Source organism: Coregonus lavaretus (assembly GCF_964263955.1).
Source record: "Coregonus lavaretus genome assembly, chromosome: 2".
Classification (NCBI taxonomy): Eukaryota; Metazoa; Chordata; class Actinopteri; order Salmoniformes; family Salmonidae; genus Coregonus; species Coregonus lavaretus.
In genome coordinates this window covers 44,794,226-44,816,329 of record NC_139989.1, presented here as the reverse complement: position 1 = coordinate 44,816,329, position 22,104 = coordinate 44,794,226, and the positions used below count along the sequence as shown (strand labels likewise).

Sequence of the window (22,104 nt, the reverse complement as noted above, 5' to 3'; positions counted from 1 at the left end):
AGCACAGGTTTCTTACAGGTTGTGTGGCTTGTACAGTAAATAGGATTGGTTAAGATGGCAGAGCAGGTGGACACAGGCTTATTTGAGTGTGTGTGATGTGGAGTGGACACAGGAACCTGTGTGTGAAAGGTGTTGAGACACCTGTGGATAAGAGGTCATTCTGTATAGATGAACAAATCTCATTAATTACCACAAGACAAGTAGAAGCCAATACTTTCATCTTTATTATTAATCTTGTTCTTTTTGTTTAAATAAATTTTCCTTTGTAAAATCTCAAAACGAAACACTGAACAGGTGTGTTAAAGCCTGTCTTAATTTAAAACAATACACAACAAAACATAAAAACACACGGTAACTCTTTTCTGTGTCTTGTAAACAACCCCCCACCACTCCACAGTTTGATAAGATTTGGCATGTCCTTTTTTCAATACGTATGCCTTCAGCTCTTTGTGTCATTAAAATGTTATATTTTTTTATTATTGCAGTTCGGACAATAAAAAAGACAGTCTGCAAAAAAAACTTTAAATGAGAAAACTAAGCATTAGTGCCAATGTTCTTGAACACACAGCAGTATACCGAATGCACTCAAAACATATTTTTAGACCTTCTGTAAGCAGCCTCGCACACTATTCATGACAGGCAGTAACATGCACACATACATTATCCTCACATTTGCACACACACACACACAGGGGTTTATCACTTGGTCTCATTCGCACTCACACACTGAGTATTCCACACACAGTATCCCACTCTCTGAGAAATGCAATGTTGCCTCATACTGCCAGAGTTTCAACAATTATCATAGTAACAGTAACACACATGATTGAGAGAAAAACAACAGTAGGAGGTCAGCATTTGAAAGGAACAATTACATTTCAGTATTCCATTGTTCAAAATAAAACAACCATACAAACAGAAAAACTAACGTACACAGTAAGATACAGTTCTGTCATCAATCAGAGCAGTGTGTTTGCATGTGTTTTGATTCAGTCTCCATAAGGGACATGAATGGAAACTGCAGGTTGTCCTGCATCACGTAGAGTTTTCCTATATGATGCGAGTAATGCTGTTACAGTGCCCATCTGTCTGAAGGCTAGTTAATATTTGGTGTGTGCATGTGTATGTAAGTCTGTCATCAAATCACCTACTAAGCACAATGCAATCCAGCCAGTCTCTCAGACCGACAGACTAATTCTTCAGGTTCAAGTCTAGCAGTTGAAATCTTCATCTGTGGAAAAAGGCCTTATACACATCTAACAGTCCCTGCATTTGTTTATATAATAGCTTAAGTCTGGCCATGAGAATGTGTGTAAGCATGTCTCACATTTCTGTGTGTGTTTACATGTGGTTATATATTGTAATTTCTATATGTATTTGTATGTTTCCCAGTGTATGTCGTGTCAGTGTGTCTAAATATATACTTATGTGAAGGTGTGTCAGATGGAGTCAGCCCCTCCTCCCAGCAGGTCACCAGGCAACAGGGCAGCTGGGCTGCCCATTTGGTGCCTGTCCTCCATTTGGGGTGCACCCCACAGGCTGCTGCTGGAGTAACCTGGAGTCACACCACCCCAGAGCCCAGACCTCCCTGCCTCCACCTGTCCCACCCCACCCCCTACCCCCTTCCCAGCCCCGTTGGCGCTCCACTGAGCGAAAATACCAAGCCCAGGTCCTTGGGCTGAGGTGGCCTCCGGAGAGCTGCCCGTACCATCCAAACTTTGCCAGCCAGAGCCGGAAGGCCCCACACTACCCAGAACTCCTCCTCCCCCACTGTTTCCACCCGAATTGTTTCCTGCTCCTCCTCCTACTGCTCGTTCACTCCCCGGGGAGCCCCCTCCGCTGTTTCCCACCGCTGTGCGCGTTCCTGATGAGCCCTGGGCCGGCCCTGCCCCTGGGCTGGCCCCCTCCGTCCCTCCAACCTGGGAATGTGCAAAATAGCGAGCCACTTCCTCCTCACTCACAAACTCCGCCAGGATTGTGGTGTTACCCAGAACACACCTGGAGAAAACAAAAATAGGGGCATTGGCTTAGTCTAGTGTCCTTTAGTAAACAGGTGAAGTAGTAGAAATTTAACATTAACTGAATGGTCATCAGGCTCTCATCCAGCATTATAATCTGAGAAGATTATATTTTTACACCCTTTGTGTGCGTAAATGAAAAAATACTCAAGACTGCAACAAATATATTAATCATTGCAATGATAAAATCGAGCAATTACTACTTTTTAAAACATGCTGCATGGAGATAACATTTCAGCACATTTGTACATATTTTATTAAAGGTGTTAAGCATGACACTAGGCAGCAGCCCGGTGTGTGTTAGTGTGTCGAGGGGTAGTAGCCTACATGTGCAGTGCACCCTGGGCCTTTGCTGCTTCCTGACGTGTGCTGTAGCGAATCAGGGCACTGCCCTGGGTCAGGCCGAGGTGAAAGGTCAGCAGGGGGCCGTGCTGCATACAGATAGTCCGTAGTGTGGAGCCATCTATCTGTACGGGAACGGAAAACTTAAAGTGAGATACCAGTGTGTCTGTGGTGAGCAAGTGTTAGACTGTAAAAGGGCAGGCAGTAGAATTACACATTTTCCATCCTGTTTTTCCCTGAGCAGCCCTATCATGCCAAAGCCATTCATGCAATCCTTAATTGATTAAATGGATCAGCCAACTTCACAATCCAATTACGCTTGGGTCACGCATGATACCGACTAATTTGCATAAGATACACCAAAGGAGAATGCTGATGAACAAGAAATTATTATTTAATGCATTCAAATTCATGCCCACCTCTCTCAATGGCCATTTTGTTTAACAGCTGTGATAAATTCCACTTCGATGATTGGTCAGAAAACATAACATTCTGACTCACCCATAAGATAATCCCTGGGCCCTCTTTCCCACCCTCATCCTTCTGCTCATTCCCTCCCTACTCCCTGCTCATTGGTGCTAGTGCTAACATTTTTATCAATTCTCTCCCTGTCTGTACCTGAGGGGTGAGGTTGCTGAGCAGCAGCCAGCAGCTGCCTCTGGAGGCCACACCATCACTCCACGCTGAGCCTACGGAGGAGAGAAAGAGGGCAGTCAGAAACAAAGGGTAGTCTTTGAATCTTTTTCTGTTGTAAAGCCAGTGAGTGTACACATGGGTATCTAATAAATATCTTACTACAATGAGTTCTGAAAACCAACAGCTATAAATGGTTTCGTATCAAGTTGGCCAGGAAACAGATAAAAATCGCTACAGGGTTGTTCCAGAGATATAATATTACCTGTCCCAAATCTTGAATCCTGACTGGCTCCGCCCTCTCCCCAGCCCCTGGCCAACCGCGGGGCTCCGCTGCCCCATGGGGATGTTAAGGCCTGTTTCTGACTGGTCAGTCCAGGAGGGGGACGTGACAGCTGTGAGCTGACGCGATTGGTCTTCCACGGCTTGTTGTGTCCGATGGGCTCTGGGGGCCAGCTGGGTTTGTACTCCGAGTACTTTGCTGAGGAAACAAGCACAACTTTCAACATATCAAAGAAATGACCAAGGGAAATATAGCTAATTTCAATATATTATCAATTTACAGAGCTTTGGTTAGAAGCTCATTCTCTCAAACATTAGACTTTAAAGCTGTTCATATATTAGAGAGTGCTGCTACCTGTGCTGTGTGCATTGCCAAGGGGGTTGTCTGAGGCACTGTAGGGCCAGGCACCTGGTGAAGGCAGCAAGGTGTTGAGGGAGGGGTTTGGCCCTGCAACAGAGAGAGAGATAGAATGTGTCAAGAAATACTGCAATTCAACATATGGTGTGCCTAGGGCTGTGCCGGTCACGAAATTTAGTCAGCCAGTGATTATCAAGCAATTAACTGTCGGTCTCACAGTAATTGACAGTTAATTAACATAAGCACATTTAGCATCTCCTGGCTTCCACACATAGCCTACAAGCCACGGATGCAGACCTTTGGAACATCTACATTTAAAAAAGTCTAATAAATCCATGTAATATAGCCTACACCTTCACAATAAATCCATTATTTATTTTAGACAGGTCTAAAGAAGCATGATATGAAGAAAATGTAGTCTATTTCAGAAAAGAATAGCATACTCTGAGTTGTCCTTATGTTAGGTCCTGATCTGGCTATGCCAAATGGCTGTGGGCTACACTAGTTAATTTAGCAGACAAGATTTGCTTAGAATTCCGTGGCATTATTTTATAGTACGAATAATACAATTGAACAAAGCTGAATAAAATAGAAAGGATATTTTCTCCAAAACGATTTGAGGGAGTGCGCACATTCTATTCTGTGTTGAGCGGTTAGCAAAGAAATAGGTATTCCTCTATGCTTAAGTTATTAACGTAACTTTAGTTGTCCTACAAACGTTGGGCTTTATGTTTAGATTTTTAATACATTGTAAGGCTGCATGACGCGACTAATGATGATTTGAAAAAAGTCACTTGAAAAGGCATGAGCTCTGCTTAGTTTTTTGCGCAGGCTATACACACTACATCAGTCACTCATTTACAATTTGACAAGCACTTGATAATACCTTGAATTTAACGGCGGCATCCCCTTTGTGTGGCCGTAATGCATCCTAAAAAAAATCCATACCGTTTGCGGCCAGAGGCCGTTGTGCACTTCTCCCGGAGTGCTGCGTGCTCCATCACATGATCGGGTCCTTCTCACAGGCTACAAGTGAAGACAGACACATTGGGGACGCAACTGCGTGCATCCTTATCCAATTCCGAGGTGCATATTTAAGATCTTGGAAGATATGTCCACATTTACTTTCGTCAGCCAACAAGATGAGTAGGCCTAACGAACAGCAAAAGCACTAGCCTGTCAATCTACTATCCCCCATAGCACAAAGGTCGACCTATTCTATGCGAGAAATATATATTCCAAACAGTCTGGGACAGTTGTGGGATGCGATAGATCCCAAATTAATACAACCACTATCATCAAAAAATCTTTTTTACGCAATGTGGCTAACACAACAGATCAGAATGTTTAGCTTAAAAATGTTGATAAACTATTAGGCTATTTCTTAACATTACAAGCGCAGCAATGCGCACATGGTAGTAGGCTATAAGCGCGAATGTTCCATTAGTGGGAAAACACCATTATCAAAAGTGACCGCAAATGCAATTATTTATGTAATGCTTGTATTATAAAGATGCACTTTTATGATGAACATTATCTTCCCCAATCTTGAAACTCACACGCTGCTTATGTATGCCAGTTAGGCTCTATACCCCTTGTAAAGCAGATTAATGTGCTTAATTTTAAGAAGTTAATTTGGCAACTTTAGTTGTGATACAAACCTTATTAAAACATATAGGCCTATGGGCTAGGCTACATGAGGTGTGCAACTATGATTTTGAAAAGGTTGCCAAAAAAAGGCATTGTTTCTTATGCTGGACATCATTCACAAGTTAAAATATATAATTCACAAGTGATAGGCTAACATTGTCACCCATCAGACTATTCTTGTTTTAATCTAGTCTTTACATATACTAAATAATATATTTGTGAAATTTGTTTTGATTTAGAATGGACCATTATCATGCACCTGTATCAAAACAGGGGCAGCGGAAAAAAACACATGTCATCTATGCACTTAAATAGCGAATGGAGGATGCTTTTCCCCGTGGTTTATTTTCATGCCAGCCAGGTAGGCTATACTCCTGTTGTAAATATAAGCAATGTGCTTAATATTAGGAAAGTTGAGGAATAAATATAGCAGGCCTAGCCTATAGAAAGCTGATCCTCCTCTTTGTAGTAGAGGCAATCACTATTTTCTCACGCAATTGCATAGCCAATTGAAATGATGCGCAACATGAACTCATGGGCTCTCATGAAGTGTTTGATTAGATTTTCGAATTCATTTGCATTGATGTCAGAGTGATTCCAGGGACAATAGAGTGCTGAGTACCAGACAATTAGCAAGTTTGGTAGGCAACAGAGCTTGGAGAAGCCTAATTACCGTGACTAAACGGTCACGTGGAATTTGACTGCCTTCATGACCGCCGGTGTGGCGGTAATACGTTCACCGCAACAGCCCTAGGTGTGCCAATAGGTTTAATCTCATTCAATACTTATACAGAAGCAGTGATTACACAGCGAGTACCTGTGTTGTCTCGCAGTAACTGGTGGTCAGAGTCGCTGAGGCTGGAGGGTCCAGGGGAGCCCAGCACACTGCTAGGGGTCATGTAAGGGTCAGACTCCGGGTCAGCACTCTGGATTCCTTTCCAGGGCACTCCGGGCTGGAACTCTGTCACCGCAGAAACCACAGGGAAGACTACTGAGCTTGGCAATATTGACATTCTTTGCTACTGCAATGTTTCATATGTGCATTTCAATTGTGCATTGGGCACTTGGGGTACTGAAAGCAAGTTACCTGGGGGCCAGCTGGATGTCCCAGTCATGGTACCCATCTTGCTTCCAGGGGTACGGTGCCAGTTGTCAGAGGGGCCCTGAGGCGGCATTCCCAAACCATCAACCCCAAGCAACTCATACTGTGAATATGGGGAGCCCCCTCGAACTTTCATGGGCATGGGTAAAGGACCTGCAATAGCACACAAGACAAAAACAGAAATACAAATCATTTTGGTCAGTTTGACATGTCATTTCCTTTTATAGCGTTATATTGGTATGATTATTCATGTCATTAGTATCTCAATAGCAAGCCATTGGATTTTAATGACTCACCATTCTTGTGTTGGGCTGCATCTGGGGGAGAGGGGGCCGGAGAGTGACCCTCCATCATCCATTTGAAGCGGGACTGCTGCCCTCCTCCATCCTTCACCCCCCCCACCATGGAGCCCAGCTCCAGCCCAGACAGGTTGCCTCTGGGAGCAAGCCCTGAGATACCGGGAAAAAACATGGTCAGATGTCACAGCCTGATGGTTCATTCAATGCAGTCATGAGCAAAGGTGATGGCTGTGTTGATAAAACTTGGGCCAGTGTAATCCCCCTGAAATCGAACACCACGGAATAGGGACTAGGTGATTTAAATGAAACACTTTCGTCACGGCAACAGTGATATATGAGCTACTGTTTACACAAATTAGTTGGACATGATTTAGTGATGCCTTGCCTTTGACCTCATACTGAGCAGACTGCTCTAAACTGACAAATTGGACTGAGATGTGTTGGAGAGATAATAACAAAGCCCAAACCTAAGCAACTTACCAGAGTACATCCCATGTGTTTTGGCATGAAGATCTGACAAGGGCCCAGCCATACCAGGGTGGGGCATGGAGTCTGCCATCGGCTGTTTTGGTGCCCCTCCAAGATGAGATGGGGACAGTTTGGAGCTCCCACTGCCTCCGCCTACCCCTCCCTGTTGTTGCTGTCTCTGTTGTTGCAGAATAGCCATGATTCTAGCCAGCTAAGAAGAGAAAAGATTGAAAACTACATACACAAACACTGCATCAAGAGACTAACGACAAGCTGGTTAGCAAGCTACTACATGCTGAAAGTCTAGCACAACTATTGCATCTAATATTTAAATTAGTCTGAACTGCTATGTGTATAGTGATAAGGCACTACACTACTATGGGACGTTCAGTACCTGCTGTGGATCAGGCTGCTGGCGTATAGGCTGGGGCTGGGGGAACTTCCTCTGGTTCTGCAGGAGCTGCTGCTGCTGTTGCTGCTGCAGAAGGAGCTGACAAGCCTGGGGGGTGGAGGAAGGTATGGGAGTTGGCAGGCATTGTAAGTAGTTTGACTATTGTATTCCACTGAGAGAGACAGTGTAGTAGCAGTTTTACAGTGAATATTACTTGATATCCAATCCATACAAGATTCTTTGAAGTCAGAAGGAATTACTGAGCAACTTGGAAAATTGTGATAAAATGGTGCTGATTGCACAGACAGCCTGAACTACAACACCGAGGCAGAGACTATTTACCAGGTGGAACTGCTGCACATGGGGGTAAATGTTACTAAGCACGGCAAGTTGCTGTGGGGAGAGCTGAGGTGGGAACACCCCTCCGCCGACACCTCCAACACTGCTGCCAGGAGAGGGAACCTGCTTTAGCATAGGGCCCGGCACCTGCAATGTGAAATACAATAATTCAAAAATGAAGCATCAACATGTGTATTAGCATTGTGGACACTGGATAAAGAAAAATGCTCTCTTGGATATAGAATGTAGAGTTTTGTTAGACAACCTGGCCAATATTCCAAAATGGTGATCTAAGAAGGACAAGCTAGAAAATATATTGTTCTTGACTGTTATAGCACTTGCTCATACCCAACGTGGAACAACTTTCAAAATAAACAACATTAATATTCATGAGGTACACAGGTAACACACCTGAGCAGACAAGAATTGATGAGGCACTTGTCCGCGTAACCCTTGGGAAGGGTTCATGGGATGCATCCCAGGCTGGTGCATTCCCCGAGGCTGAGGCATCCCACCGCTGCCACCAAATACACCATGACCACCCATCTGGAATGATGGATATACAGAAGAGTACAGTTAAATATGAAATTATAAAAAGGAACAGTGAGAGCTGATAAAAGGAAAATATCTATAAAGTTAGTTGACAGAAAAAGCTAGTTGATGTTAGCTGGCTAGCTAATGATAACGTCAACATGTCTAGCCTCCTCCACCTAGGCCAATCGACGGACCATGCAAACATTGCTTAGCACAGCTTCTAGGGCACCTTGAACCCTTTGACAGGAGTATGACTCTCTTACCTTGTCACTGTAAGGCCCCATGTCTCCAGGCCCCATGTCTTTGGAACTGGGCATACGGTAGCCTCCTCCACCTCTTCTCCGCATTTCACCGCTGTAGTCGTTCATCCCTCTCTTATCTCCTTCCAGCTTTTTATCAAGACTCAAGTCCTCGCCCTATTAAAATAGTAGGAAGCATGAGTTTTTACTCACCAAAGTAACAACAGTGTGGTCAAAGACTTAGTAACTTAGTTGTAGTCACGATCTGGTTAACTACAAACATGGTTATGTTTTAGCGTTTAAAACACATTTATTAACTTATTTAAGTATATCTTCGGAACTACCCATTTCTCAACATCATATGGAGAATCGGTGCTACCTAGCTAGTTCCAGCTGGCTAACGTTAGCTACTAGCTATGCTAGCATGTAATTACATTCCAAACCATGGTGAAATACTATGTAAATCCACGAAGACGACACATAAATTCATGCAAAGAACTGCAACGCATCTCCTCCTGTGTGTTTGGTGGAATATGGGAATCCACTGTATGCGGTGCTCATTTCACCCCGGAGGACTTCGATGGCTTAGTATAACCAGTGGAAGGCAGGATCCGGAATAAGACTGACTGAAACCAGGTGCTGTGCCGAGTGTTATTTGTGAAGCCTGCTAGCTCTATTTCAGGGTTCCCCAACTGGCAGCCTTATTTGGGCCAAGTTTTCTGAGCAAAAAACATTATACACATACATACACATATAAACTCAGCAAAAAAAGGAAAGTCCCTTTTTCAGGACCCTGTCTTTCAAAGATAATTCGTCAGAATAACTTCACAGATCTTCATTGTAAAGGGTTTAAACACGGTTTCCCATGCTTGTTCAATGAACCATAAACAATTAATAAACATGCACCTGTGGAATGGTCGTTAAGACACTAACAGCTTACAGACGGTAGGCAATTAAGGTCACAGTTATGAAAACTTAGGACACTAAAGAAGCCTTTCTACGGACTCTGAAAAACACCAAAAGAAAGATGCAGCGGCAGACCACGTGTAACAACACCTGCACAGGATCGGTACATCCGAACATCACACCTGCGGGACAGGTACAGGATGGCAACAACAACTGCCCGAGTTACACCAGGAATGCACAATCCCTCCATCAGTGCTCAGACTGTCCGCAATAGGCTGAGAGAGGCTGGACTGAGGGCTTGTAGGCCTGTTGTCAGGTCCTCACCAGACATCACCGGCAACAACGTCACCTATGGGCACAAACCCACCGTCGCTGGACCAGACAGGACTGGCAAAAAGTGCTCTTCACTGACGAGTCACGATTTTGTCTCACCAGGGGTGATGGTCAGATTCGCGTTTATCATCGAAGGAATGAGCGTTACACCGAGGCCTGTACTCTGGAGCGGGATCGATTTGGAGGTGGAGCGTCCGTCATGGTCTGGGGCGGTGTGTCACAGCATCATCGGACTGAGCTTGTTGTCATTGCAGGCAATCTCAACGCTGTGCATTACAGGGAAGACATCCTCCTCCCTCATGTGGTACCCTTCCTGCAGGCTCATCCTGACATGACAATGCCACCAGCCATACTGCTCGTTCTGTGCGTAATTTCCTGCAAGACAGGAATGTCAGTGTTCTGCCATGGCCAGCGAAGAGCCCGGATCTCAATCCCATTGAGCACGTCTAGAACCTGTTGGATCGGAGGGTGAGGGCTAGGGCCATTCCCCCCAGAAATGTCCGGGAACATGCAGGTGCCTTGGTGGAAGAGTGGGGTAACATCTCACAGCAAGAACTGGCAAATCTGGTGCAGTCCATGAGGAGGAGATGCACTGCAGTACTTAATGCAGCTGGTGGCCACACCAGATGCTGACTGTTACTTTTGATTTTGACCCCCCCTTTGTTCAGGGACACATTATTCAATTTCTGTTAGTCATGTCTGTGGAACTTGTTCAGTTTGTCTCAGTTGTTGAATCTTATGTTCATACAAATATTTACACGTTAAGTTTTCTGAAAATAAACGCAGTTGACAGAGTGAGGACGTTTCTTTTTTTGCTGAGAAATAGATAGGACACACCTACTCATTCAAGGGTTTTTCTTGATTTTTTACTATTTTCTACATTGTAGAATAATAGTGAAGACATCAAAACTATGAAATAACACATATGGAACCATGTAGTAACAAAAAGTTAAATCAAATATATTTTATATTTGAGAATCTTCAAATAGCCACCCTTTTGCCTTGATGACAGCTTTGCACACTCTTGGCATTCTCTCAACCAGCTTCATGCGGTTTCAATTAACAGGTGGGCCTTGTTAAAAGTTCATTTGTGGAATTTCTTTCCTTCTTAATGCGTTTAAGCCAATCAGTTGTGTTGTGACAAGGTAGGGGGGTATACAGAAGATAGCCCTATTTGGTAAAAGACCAAGTCCATATTATGGATAGAACAGCTCAAATAAGCAAAGAGAAACAACAGTCCATCATTACTTTAAGACATGAAGGTCAGTCAATACGGAAAATTAAGAACTTTGAAAGTTTCTTCAAGTGCAGTCGCAAAAACCATCAAGCGCTACGATGAAACTGGCTCTCATGAGGACCGCTACAGGAATTGAAGACCCAGAGTTACCTCTGCTGCAGAGGATAAGTTCATTAGAGTTACCAGCCTCAGAAAATGCAGCCCAAATAAATGCTTCACAGAGTTCAAGTAACAGACACATCTCAACATCAACTGTTTAGAGGGGACTGTGTGAATGAGGCCTTTATGGTCGAATTGCTGCAAAGAAACCACTACTAAAGGACACAAATAAGAAGAGACCTGCTTGGGCCAAGAAACATGAGCATTGGACATTAGACCGGTGGAAATGTGTCCTTTGGTCTGGAGTCCAAATTTGAGATTTCTGGTTCCAACCGCTGTGTCTTTGTGAGACGCAATGTGGGTGATCGGATGATCTCTGCATGTGTATTTCCCTGGTGTTATGTTGTGGGGGCGCTTTGCTGGTGAAACTGTGATTTATTTAGAATTCAAGGCACACTTAACCAACATGGCTACCACGTCATTCTGCAGCGATACGCCATCCCATCTGGTTTGGGCTTAGTGGGACTATCATTTGTTTTTCAACAGGACAATGACCAAACACACCTCCAGGCTGTGTAAGGGCTATTTGACGAAGAGAGAGAGTGATGGAGTGTTGCATCAGATGACCTGGCCTCCACAATCCCCCGACCTCAACCCAATTGAGATAGTTTGAGATTAGTTGGACCGCAGAGTGAAGGAAAAGCAGCCAACAAGAGCTCAGCATATATGGGAACTTCAAGACTGTTGGAAAAGCATTTCAGGTGAAGCTGGTTGAGAGAATGCCAAGAGTGTGCAAAGCTGTCATCAAGGCAAAGGGTGGCTATTTGAAGAATCTCAAATATATTTTGATTTGTTTATCACTTTTTTGATTAGTACGTGATTCCATGTGTTATTTCATAATTTTGATTTCTTCACTATTATTCTACAATGTAAAAATAAATAAAAACCTTTGAATGAGTAGGTGTATATATATTTATTTGTATTGTTCATTGTTGGACATAAGACTAAAAACACCAGTAAATCAGTTCCAAATGATTAAAAAATTTGGACATCTGTTCAAGTATTCCCACGCATAATAAAGAGACACGTGATCGTATAAAAATGTAAGCACGGTTTGAAATGATTATGTTTTAGTCAAACATTATATCGGTTTGGGCTTATCGTGGTCAATTTGCAGTCTACAAATTATTTGTAATTATGTTCCGGCCACCCGACCATCCACTCAAGAAAACATTTTAATAAATCGTCCCGCGGCTGAATCTAGTTGATGATCCCTGCTCCATTTCCTACCGGTACATCGAGTGTCAGCAGTGATGAGATAAACCGTGTAAATTCAATGTGGATTTACCTCACTACATCGCTATTCGATTAGCTAGCGGACTCGCCCTCTGAAGTCCTCTCCTTGTCTCTTTGACTTTGATAGCAAACTCAGCCGTCAATTGTTAAGTCTCCACTCTCTTTACTTTATATCTGCTGGCTTTTTTGTTGTGTACCGTGGGTTCCTCCCTGTGCTAGACTAGTTGTTCTCTGGCTTACTACTTAGCCATGTCGATGTGGTGATTGGCTAGCTAGGCTAGTTAGCTGGCTAGGCTATCTAGCAGGCTAAAATTACTAACTTTTTAGCTGGCTTTCTAAGAACTGCATATACTGCTAACATTATTTGATAACTGGTTAGATGGCATTATGTATTTCCAAAACGTTGGTTTACTTTAATGTAGCTGTAAGCTAGGTGTTGACAGTAACTGGCTGACTCAAGCAGTGCTAACCAATGTTCCCTCTAAGACTGCAGCACAGCTCCCCCGGGACTGCTGCGCAGAAATATCAGCCCACAGAGAGAAGCAGAGCAGTGGTCACCAACCGGTCGATCGCCAAGGCATTACTAGTCGATCGCCAAACATTTCTGTAAAAGACCCAACGATAAAGCGTTGTGTTCCTTTTTTTCGTCTCGGGCTGTTGGCGGTAGGTGCACCCGATTCAGCTGCCCTGCGTGCCGGGTAGGCAAACTGTTGCCATTTTCAACCATTTCATGTGTCTGAAGGTACAAACACAGCCTTACCGGCGGGCCCAGAGAGCAAATCAAGTGCACTATAGGCCTACCGCTGGCCAATCGGATGGCTCAGATGACCGTGTCTGCAGTAACGTAGCAGGCATAAAAGGAAGCTACAGCAAAGTTGATACTGTGAGATTTCAAAACATTTAAAACCATGACTAGAGAGAAACTCAACGAATATAGCAAAGAGATTGTTTTTATGAGTGAGTTCATGTTTAAGTTCTTACTCAGCGCTGTCAACACTTTGTATTCAACACTTTTACAAGCCATAAAAAGAGCGTTCTTCCCATTTCCACTCAGCGCTACAATAAGCACTGCAGCAGTAATGGATGAGTAGGAAAGTATCTATAGGCTTGCGTTATTATTAACAGCTTGGGTCGTTTTTAATATCGAGGAATATTTCACTCTGTTCATAGGACTAACATGAATTTGTGCAATAATGCGGTGCGACTCGAGTTTCGCCATCAGCTGGAAGACGGTGTCCCTTTTTGGTCAGTGTCAGTGGAGGAAAGGGAGAGCGGAGGGATGTTGAGAGGCGGAACCTCTGTATGCTGCTCTCTCCCTCCGCTGAGACTGACCATCAGATGCAGGCACCATCAGCCCAGTAAAATAAAAATAAAATGCTAATTATTTAAATGTATGCTCACTCAGCTGTGCCTCACAAGTAATACAACAACAGCTCTATTACCGGTGTGCTCATATAGCCTACCTCAAATTTTGAAATATAATGTAAAAAAATGTCCCGAACAACAATGCAATGGCAGGGCAACTCAAGCAAAGCTAATATGCGGTGATAATGTATTGGGCCTATAGTTTACTGCACAAACCTGATTGCTACAGCACTGTTTTTAATTGGTTAATGTTGCATAGGCTTACGTTTTAAGTCAGGTAAAAAAAAAAAAAATCTGAGCGGTAGATCTCGGCTTACATCTTGACTCAGAAAAGGTTGGTGACCACTGTTCTAGAGTTTTCCCTGTTAACACTATCAACGTTTCCCTTTACAGTGGCAATTGTGATCGAATCGACGCAATATTAGCAGCTTTCAATGCAACATACCGAAACAAAACTAACTATGTAAGAGATTTTGTTGTAGGCAGAACGCATTGGAGTAGAATTCTACTGCATTGACACGCACTACTCAGCCCGTACTCTACACAGACCGGTGCGACATAAACAAATCAGAACTGCAGTAGCTCTATAGGCAAATAGACCATTGCCATATATGGATCTGTGCCATTTACTTTGAACTGGACTGTGTTTACAGCATGAGCGGTCATGAGTAGATGGGCTTGTTTTGAGATCAAAGCGAGAGCTGCATGTAGCCACATGTGCACATTTTGTTCATATTCTTTGCTAGTTAGTGAGTTATTATCCCAGTTATAGATCAATTGTAGTCAGCAATAGAGGAGTGATTGCATCCTACAAGAGCACAAAACATGTACATTTCTAGACACCTTTGAAAGACGAATCAGGTAAATACCTTTTTTTGTCTTAAAAGGGGCAGGGTTGTATTTTGACACAGGCTGGAATAAACTAAGTAGCCAATAGGCAGAGGGTTTTCATTATATGTCACACCCCGCAAATGTTTTTTATGGCATGACTTCAGCATTCTGATCAGTTTTATGTAATAACTTGAAAAATAGAAAAAGTGAGGTGAAACTTTGCATTGGGACTTTTGATGGGTATTCTAATGCAAATCCATATGTTACATGTGGTTGTTTATGCTACCTACCCTTGAACAGATAAAATGCATCATCACCATCCTTTCTTCCGAGACATAAAAGGGCTTACCATGAGTCCCATATTTTGGAATTGTCGTGTCATGGGGTTCATCCAGTGGTCTCCACCTCCACCCTTTAGGGAACAAACAAACACACAAACATGCAATGTAGCGAAACAATCTCTCAATCAGAAAGATATCTTTCATAGATCAACAGATTAGGACATAAAAACAAAATTGAGCAAGCAGACCCTAATCACAACATACCTTGAGGTTGCCTCTCTTTCCCCCGGGGCCTTGCCCCCAGCCACCAGAATTGTAGTTGCTGCTGCCCTGGGAGCCTGTGCTGTTCCAAACTCCACCAACGTCCTCCTCCTCATCCCAGCTGGAGTGTCGAGAGGCTGGAACTGGGCCCTCTCCTTTGCCCCAGCTCTCTTGCACTGACTTTGAGCCTATGGGACATGCAGAGAGGGGTCATGCAATGTCCTAAGGAGCAACAACCAACAACACGTTTGCCTTACAATGAAAACTCATTGAAGTGTCTTACCAGATTTGGATGAGGGAATTCCCCAACCAGCGGCTTTGCTTGAGTCATCTGGGTCTCCCCAGCCAGATGGTGCATCAGAAGTCTGCCCCCAGGAAGTGGTGCCATTATCCACAGATTGTCCAGCGAGGTTGCCACCCCCTCCCCACATACCTGGGCCTAGTAATACAGAGAATACCGGATTAAGAAAATCTGCTAGAAATTCACATTTTTGGCCTTTGAAGGAATAAATCCGGCATCTCTTACCCATTCCAGGTGCATTGCCAGGGTTTGAGTCCCGGTTAGCTGGGATCCCAGGCTGTCTCCTTGGTGGTGGCTGTTGTACGGATGTTGGTGGACCCTGTTGAGCTTGGCCTTGAAGTGGCTGACCAGAGGGGGCACTGTTTTTATCCCACAGGTTCACATTCTTGCTGTTGTAGCAGGTGGGATTGCCCCAGGCAGAAGTGCCATCGTCAATCTCCATCTTGCGGCTGATGGACTGAGGGGAGGGTTCCTCCCAACCGCTGGGCTCAGGGGCCTCAGCAGGCCCAACAGGGATCTGAGGGATGGGGCCAGCAGTCCAGCCTGAGCTTTGGTTCTGATTCTGGGTGGGAGGACCTCCTGACCTGCCCAAGCCTCCTGGTGGCGGTTGGGTCTGTGATTGGTGTTGCTGTTGATTTGGGGCTTTCAGTGTTGCCGCTTGGCTGTTTGGTATCTGTGCTGAATGCGGCTTCATGCTCCAGTCCTGGTGCGGTTTGCCGCACATGTCACCTCCACCTCCCGAACCCCTCTGTGGGCCTCCCACATCTAGGTTACCCCAAGACCCCTTGTCCGTGTTGCCTCCAACTCTGCCCCTCCCTTCCCCCCAGCCTCCACTGACTGTCTTGGGTTCACGCTGCGTCCAGTCGCCTCCCCCTCCCCCTCTTTGTCCCCATCCCCCTCCTTCCCTACCCATCTCTTTCCAACCCCCTGCAGTCCCTTTCTCCTCCTGACCACCTCCCCAGCCACTCCCTCTTCCACCACCCTGTTCTCCGAAATCTCTCCAGTTACTTCCTCCGCCCCCTCTGCGGTCCCTCCCCTCCTGCTCCTCACTGCCCCAGCCTTTGCCTTGGCTCTCTGAAGTACTGATGTCGCCCCAGCCTCCACTCGTCTTTCCCTGGCTGCCATCAATATCTTCCACTGGCGTCCTGGAGGCAGCAGAATTCCTCATGTTGGATGGTGGAGCACATTCATCCCAGCCACCCCTTGAAGGTACAGGGCCAGGACCAGTGTTCATAGTAGGCATGTGGGCCCCAGCAGATGGATCAGTAATTGCGCTGTTGCTTGCGGGGTAAGTAGAAGCTCGACTAGTAGAATTTACGGCTTGAGATGGAAATGCAGGGGAACTGCTTCCCTCACTTCGACTGGCTGCTCCTGTATCCAGGTCCCAGGCCACATTCTGCTGTACCTGGGTCTGCCCCCATCCGGTGTTGGACAGCACCCTGGGATCCAGATCCGGCCGGTTGAGCATGCTCTGTAAGGCCACTTCAGGGTTGGGGGGTGGGTTGCTGGATCGGTGGCGGGAATGCTCCTGGTGCCGATTGTGACTCCCAGGCCTGGACCCTCCTCCACTGGAGGATGAGGGGCCTCCACTTCCTTTGCCACCTTGGCCTGCCCATTCCCCCACCACTCCGTCGCCAGCATCAACCCCTTTCTGATTGTCCCAAGCTCTTGTCATAGTAACAAACGTTGGTGAGGCAGAGTCCTGGGATATGCCGCCACCACCGCCTCCGCTACCTCCACTGCTGCTGCTCTTGCTGCTCCCGCCTCCACCGCTACTTCCTATTGCTGGGTTGCTGGAACCCCTGACACCTGTCGACCCCTGTGTACCACCCCAACCCTCCTCTGTACCCCCATCCCATGCTCCCTGAGATACCACTGGGGTATTTGAGCTAACATCATTTCCCCTGACCCATGCTTCATCTCCTGCCAACCCTGCTTTCTCACCTTGGCTGCCAAAGTCCCACACGTTTTCCTCCTGCCCCTGAGCTGCATCTCCCCCTTCTCTGTCCCACCCGTCAGTCTTAGAGGCACCTGTGTTGAGGTTAGAGGAGAGGGGAGGCAAGGCTCTCCATGAAGAGGAAGAGGTTGTGGAGGAGGAAGAAGAGGCAGAGAGATTCCCGCTCCTTCCAACAACCCCACTGTCCACAAGGTTTTCGCCTCCTTGATTTGGTCCTGCTCCGAGCTCCGGCCCCAAGCCCCCCCAATCCCCATGGAGATGCTCTCCATCCCTGGCAGGCATTTCATGGAGTTGGTGCTGATGGATAGCTTGATTCACAGAGGAGAGTGGATGAGTGTGTGTGGTACTGGCAGAGAAGGAGGTTGTGATGGATGAGGGCACAGCTTCGGTGGTAGCTGCACCAACCCCTGTCGTTCCATCCTGCACAAGGGCAGGCCAGGCTGAAGGGTTGGCATTAGGGTTGAAGTTGGCACCAGGAATCCCACTGTTCACACTAAGAGGGCTCTCCTGAGTCCCAGGAAGAGAGGAGACTTTGGAATTGTAGAGCACTGGCCCCTCTGCTGTTGCTGCCGCGGCCCCTCCCATTCCAGGCTGACTGGAAGAGCCCCACACGACACCAGACAGGACACATTCAGTGAGTGACGAGGGGGAGGAGTGGGGTGGGGAGGGACTGTCTGAACTCCCAGCTCCTGCTCCTCCTACCCTCAGCTGCTGTTGGGTGCATTTGTCACTCTGTGAGGCACTGCTGTTGTTGGGTCCATCCAGCTCTGCTCCCTCGGAACCCGCTCTGCCCCCACCCACGATGCTGGGCCACTCCTCAAGGTCACTCCCATCCACTATCACCTTCTCCCAGCCCTGAGAGGGGTGCTGGCTGCCAGAGCCCACCCCCCATGTGGAATTTGCATAAGTCGAAGTAGAAGAAGCAGCGACTGAAGATGAGGGTGAGGAGTGAGGGGGTGAAGGAGAAGGTGAACCCAGATTGGGATCTGTAGAAAATGAGCAAATATACTTTGTTAACTTGAGGACCGTGTTTGGGTTAAAACAGCATGTTAATTACACTTGGCCGAATATTCACTCTGCTGCCGACTTCAGATCCAAACCACATCTTTTCATTTCAATGTTGACCCACCTGTGGCTGCATTGGGGGCCTCTCCCTGTGAAAGAGGGGGTGTGTCTCCCCTACCGCTGCCTCCCCCCAGCAGCATGCAGGACAGTGGTGGCTGGCCCCTCTTCAGAAGCACTTTGTGGTCCTGCTGGCAGCGGAATCGTGGGGGCACCTCTCTGGGCATGTAGCGCTGAGTGGGCTGAGTTCCGGTGGGGGGCTGTCCGTTGGCCACAGCCGTCCGGTTTGCATTGTTCCCGCCCGGAAGAACAACGAACCCAGCTGCAGGGCAGGGGGACGATGGTGGAGCGGGGCCAGGGCTGGGAGACACAGAGCCAGGAGTGGCTAGTGACTGCGTAGAGGAGGGCTTAGTTGATTCTGGCACTTAAGGAAAATGAAAAGAATGAACCAAGTCAATAAAGTCAAAGCTGCTCAACATTGGAATACATCCTAATCATAATGCTATGTAACATAATTTAACTTGAATATTTCCTCTCATCATTATCTTGGTTGATGAAAGGAAGGGGTGTTACAAATGATGTATATACAGGACTACATACAACAACAAAACATATCCAATTTGTAAGTCGCTCTGGATAAGAGCGTCTGCTAAATGACGTAAATGTAAAATACCTTTGACTTTTTGTTCAGTCACCTGAAAGTATAGAAGACTGTCAGTGCCATGAAACAGCCCACAGATTATCGTAATGAATGTCAAGCGCTAATACCACAAGCAGCTATGGAGTGCAGGCCAAGTAAATATAAATAATTCTTGCAGTCACGACTTCTACTAAAACACAGCCGGAACAGTGTGGCTCTGACTTTCAATGGACCATGGAACTGGATCAAACATCAGACAATTCTGTTTTGAGGAACATACCAGAGCACTCCGTGAATTATGTAGGCCTAATTTCCAGATGAAAAGTGGATATTATATTATGTACCTTCTGGGAAGCTTCCCTTTTCTTTTTATCCTCTTTCTTCTTTTTCTTGTCTTCCATGAACTGCTGTTCCCTTTCCTGATTCTCCTATCTGGAACACATTTAAATGGATGTGGGCATTGCTATTGGGCAATAGGCATCAACATCAAGTTACATACATTTTCTGCAACTTGCCTAAAAACTTTTATCAACAGTTTATCAAAATGAACTCTTACACAATTAGTTAATGTCAGAACTATAGTATTAAGCAGACAACCTTGGCAACAGTCTGTGGTAGCCATCCTGAATTATTCATTTGAAAGCAAACGATTACGACTCCAACCAACATGCAACACATGCACACCAACCGAGAGGAAATGTAAGACTGGGCAGTACCTGTCTGGTAGATAAAAGAGAACCCGTTTGCTAGTAGAAATATTTAATTGTCACGTAGGCCAAGGCCTAGCGAGCTAGTAGAGATGGCGAGAAGGTGAGTGTGTGCAGGATAGAGCGAGCTAGTTGGCTAGATAGGTCAGGTGTCACGGGGTGGCATTTAGTTTTAGTCCCCCGTTTGACTCAGCTTTACAAAAGCGCTCCACTGAAAACGCTAGTAAGCTGAAAATGAAGTTTTTTTTGTTGAGTGTATGTATGGGAAACAAAAACAAAGCAAGTTGGCGCTATGGAAGGCATTTTGGCAATTTCAACAAGAGTTTGTCCAAATTGCGAAGTAGTAGTCTAGTCTGTAAATACATTTTAAGGACAGCAGTCAAGTTTGTCTGAGGAAAAAAATGTGCTAGCAATCTAATGTTAGAGTAAAAACTAGCTACTTATTGACTAGTTAAACCATGTTATATGTGGATCTAAAGCAGCATTTAATAAAAAATAATGTCCATAATAGCTAGCTAAATTAGCTATGCTAGCTAGTGCCACTTAATACAAATCAGCTAGCTAGCTAGTAGAAGCTTGAGTGGGGTCTCGCTCTGACGTTTGCAAAGGCCTATTCCAGCCTCGAGCTCGAGTACAGAGAAGCCCCAAGCTGCACACCCGTGGCCGTGGACTTGAAAAACGGACGAAACAGACTCCCCGTGAATAAAGTCACGCAACGACCCAAACGTGTGTTAACCTAGCTAGCTAAATCGTCAAAATAATAGACATAAACTTGCTGTAAGATAGCGCTTTCGTGCGAGCGACTTTGATGTCGTTAACTGCGGCTCCAAAAAGGTAAAGCCAAGTAACTGGGGAACACGACGTACAGCTGGCTTGCTAACCAGCTCCCATAGCTAAGCGCCATGCATAAAAATAACAACAAATACAAAATGTAATAAATAAAAATAGCCATACATTACATCGCCTACACAGATATACAGTTAGTTAGCTGAGAACTCCGTGCCTAACGAAAATAGTTGTGCAATTTTTTAATTGAATTGATTGAGTTTCTTAAATTATTCATGCATACACACTAGACAACAATACTGCTTCATAGCATAACTTGTGTGTACAATCAACTGTCATTTCTGGACTGAAGTGACTGACAAGGCCAAAGAAGCTACGATAAAACTTCGGTGACGTTCTCTGTAGCTAGATGGCTAACGTTAGCTAGCTGTCGCTTATAACGTAAGAAACGTAACAAGGTAAGAAAAAACCCAATAGCACACATATTTTACAACTTTGTAATAAACAACCTAACGTTACAAAGTGTGAAATGTTTTAGTTACTCACCTCAGGAATCACAAACAACATAAAGTACTTTATGAAATTCTTGCAGACCTAGTTAGCTAACGCTAGCTTAGCAATCTAACGGTAGTTCGAGGCTTTCAAAGCTAAACCGAATAAGAAATAACATCACCAAAATGCGAAATGTTCATAATAGAGAAATTCATTTAACGTATATATTTTCGGACGAATGTAGTTTTCGCTATAAACTACACATGCATAACCTCTTGGTGGTTGCAAAGCGCTCTGAGATCGGTTAGTTTACTATCGGCCATTTTGCTTCTCTGTGCAGCTGTGTTGTTGACCAGACGGAGGGGGGGGCTGGATGCATATCTGCACTCTGCAGCAAGGGGGCGTATTCTCTCCCAAACGTGACGTCATTTACATCCAATTAGAGTGTTATCAGAGATGACACAAAGTTGTAAGCCAAAGCAACAGTACAGCACTATAGCTAGACAGTGGAAACTGAACTACCTCTGCCATAACTCTGTGAATTTAGATACTGCAAAACAAAAACGAATCAATAACCTAGTCCGTTCTCATCTTTGGTTTACATTCAGCTCCTGAATGAGAATAAGTATAATCAATGCATTCCCTCTCTTCAATTTCAATTTAAGGGGCTTTTATTGGCATGGGAAACATATGTTTACAATGCCAAAGCAAGTGAAATAGATAATAAACAAAAGTGAAATAAACACTAAAAAATGTTTACACTCACATTACACTCACAAAAGTTCCAAAATAATAAAGACATTTCAAATGTCATATTATGTCTATATACAGTGTTGTAATGATGTGCAACTAGTTAAAGTACAAAGGGAAAATAAATAAACATAAATATAGGTTG

General features: G+C 45.1%; 1 protein-coding gene across 1 annotated transcript; it reads right to left on the bottom strand.

Moving 5' to 3' along the window:
* Positions 1-201: 201 nt before the first annotated feature.
* LOC311105146 (trinucleotide repeat-containing gene 6B protein-like) lies at positions 202-21,543 on the bottom strand. The gene is made up of 21 exons (XM_084147185.1): positions 21,264-21,543; positions 19,569-19,656; positions 19,258-19,279; positions 18,652-19,008; positions 15,791-18,508; positions 15,548-15,703; positions 15,268-15,452; positions 15,072-15,134; positions 8,680-8,832; positions 8,294-8,428; positions 7,886-8,029; positions 7,547-7,651; positions 7,165-7,363; positions 6,682-6,834; positions 6,371-6,538; positions 6,101-6,244; positions 3,631-3,723; positions 3,259-3,474; positions 2,979-3,049; positions 2,346-2,485; positions 202-1,998 (listed from the first exon to the last, which is right to left on the bottom strand). Exons 2-21 carry the CDS (start codon positions 19,623-19,625, stop codon positions 1,440-1,442), a joined length of 5,838 nt encoding a protein of 1,945 aa, XP_084003311.1. The 5' UTR covers positions 19,626-19,656; positions 21,264-21,543; the 3' UTR covers positions 202-1,439.
* Between the last annotated feature and the right edge of the window lie 561 nt (positions 21,544-22,104).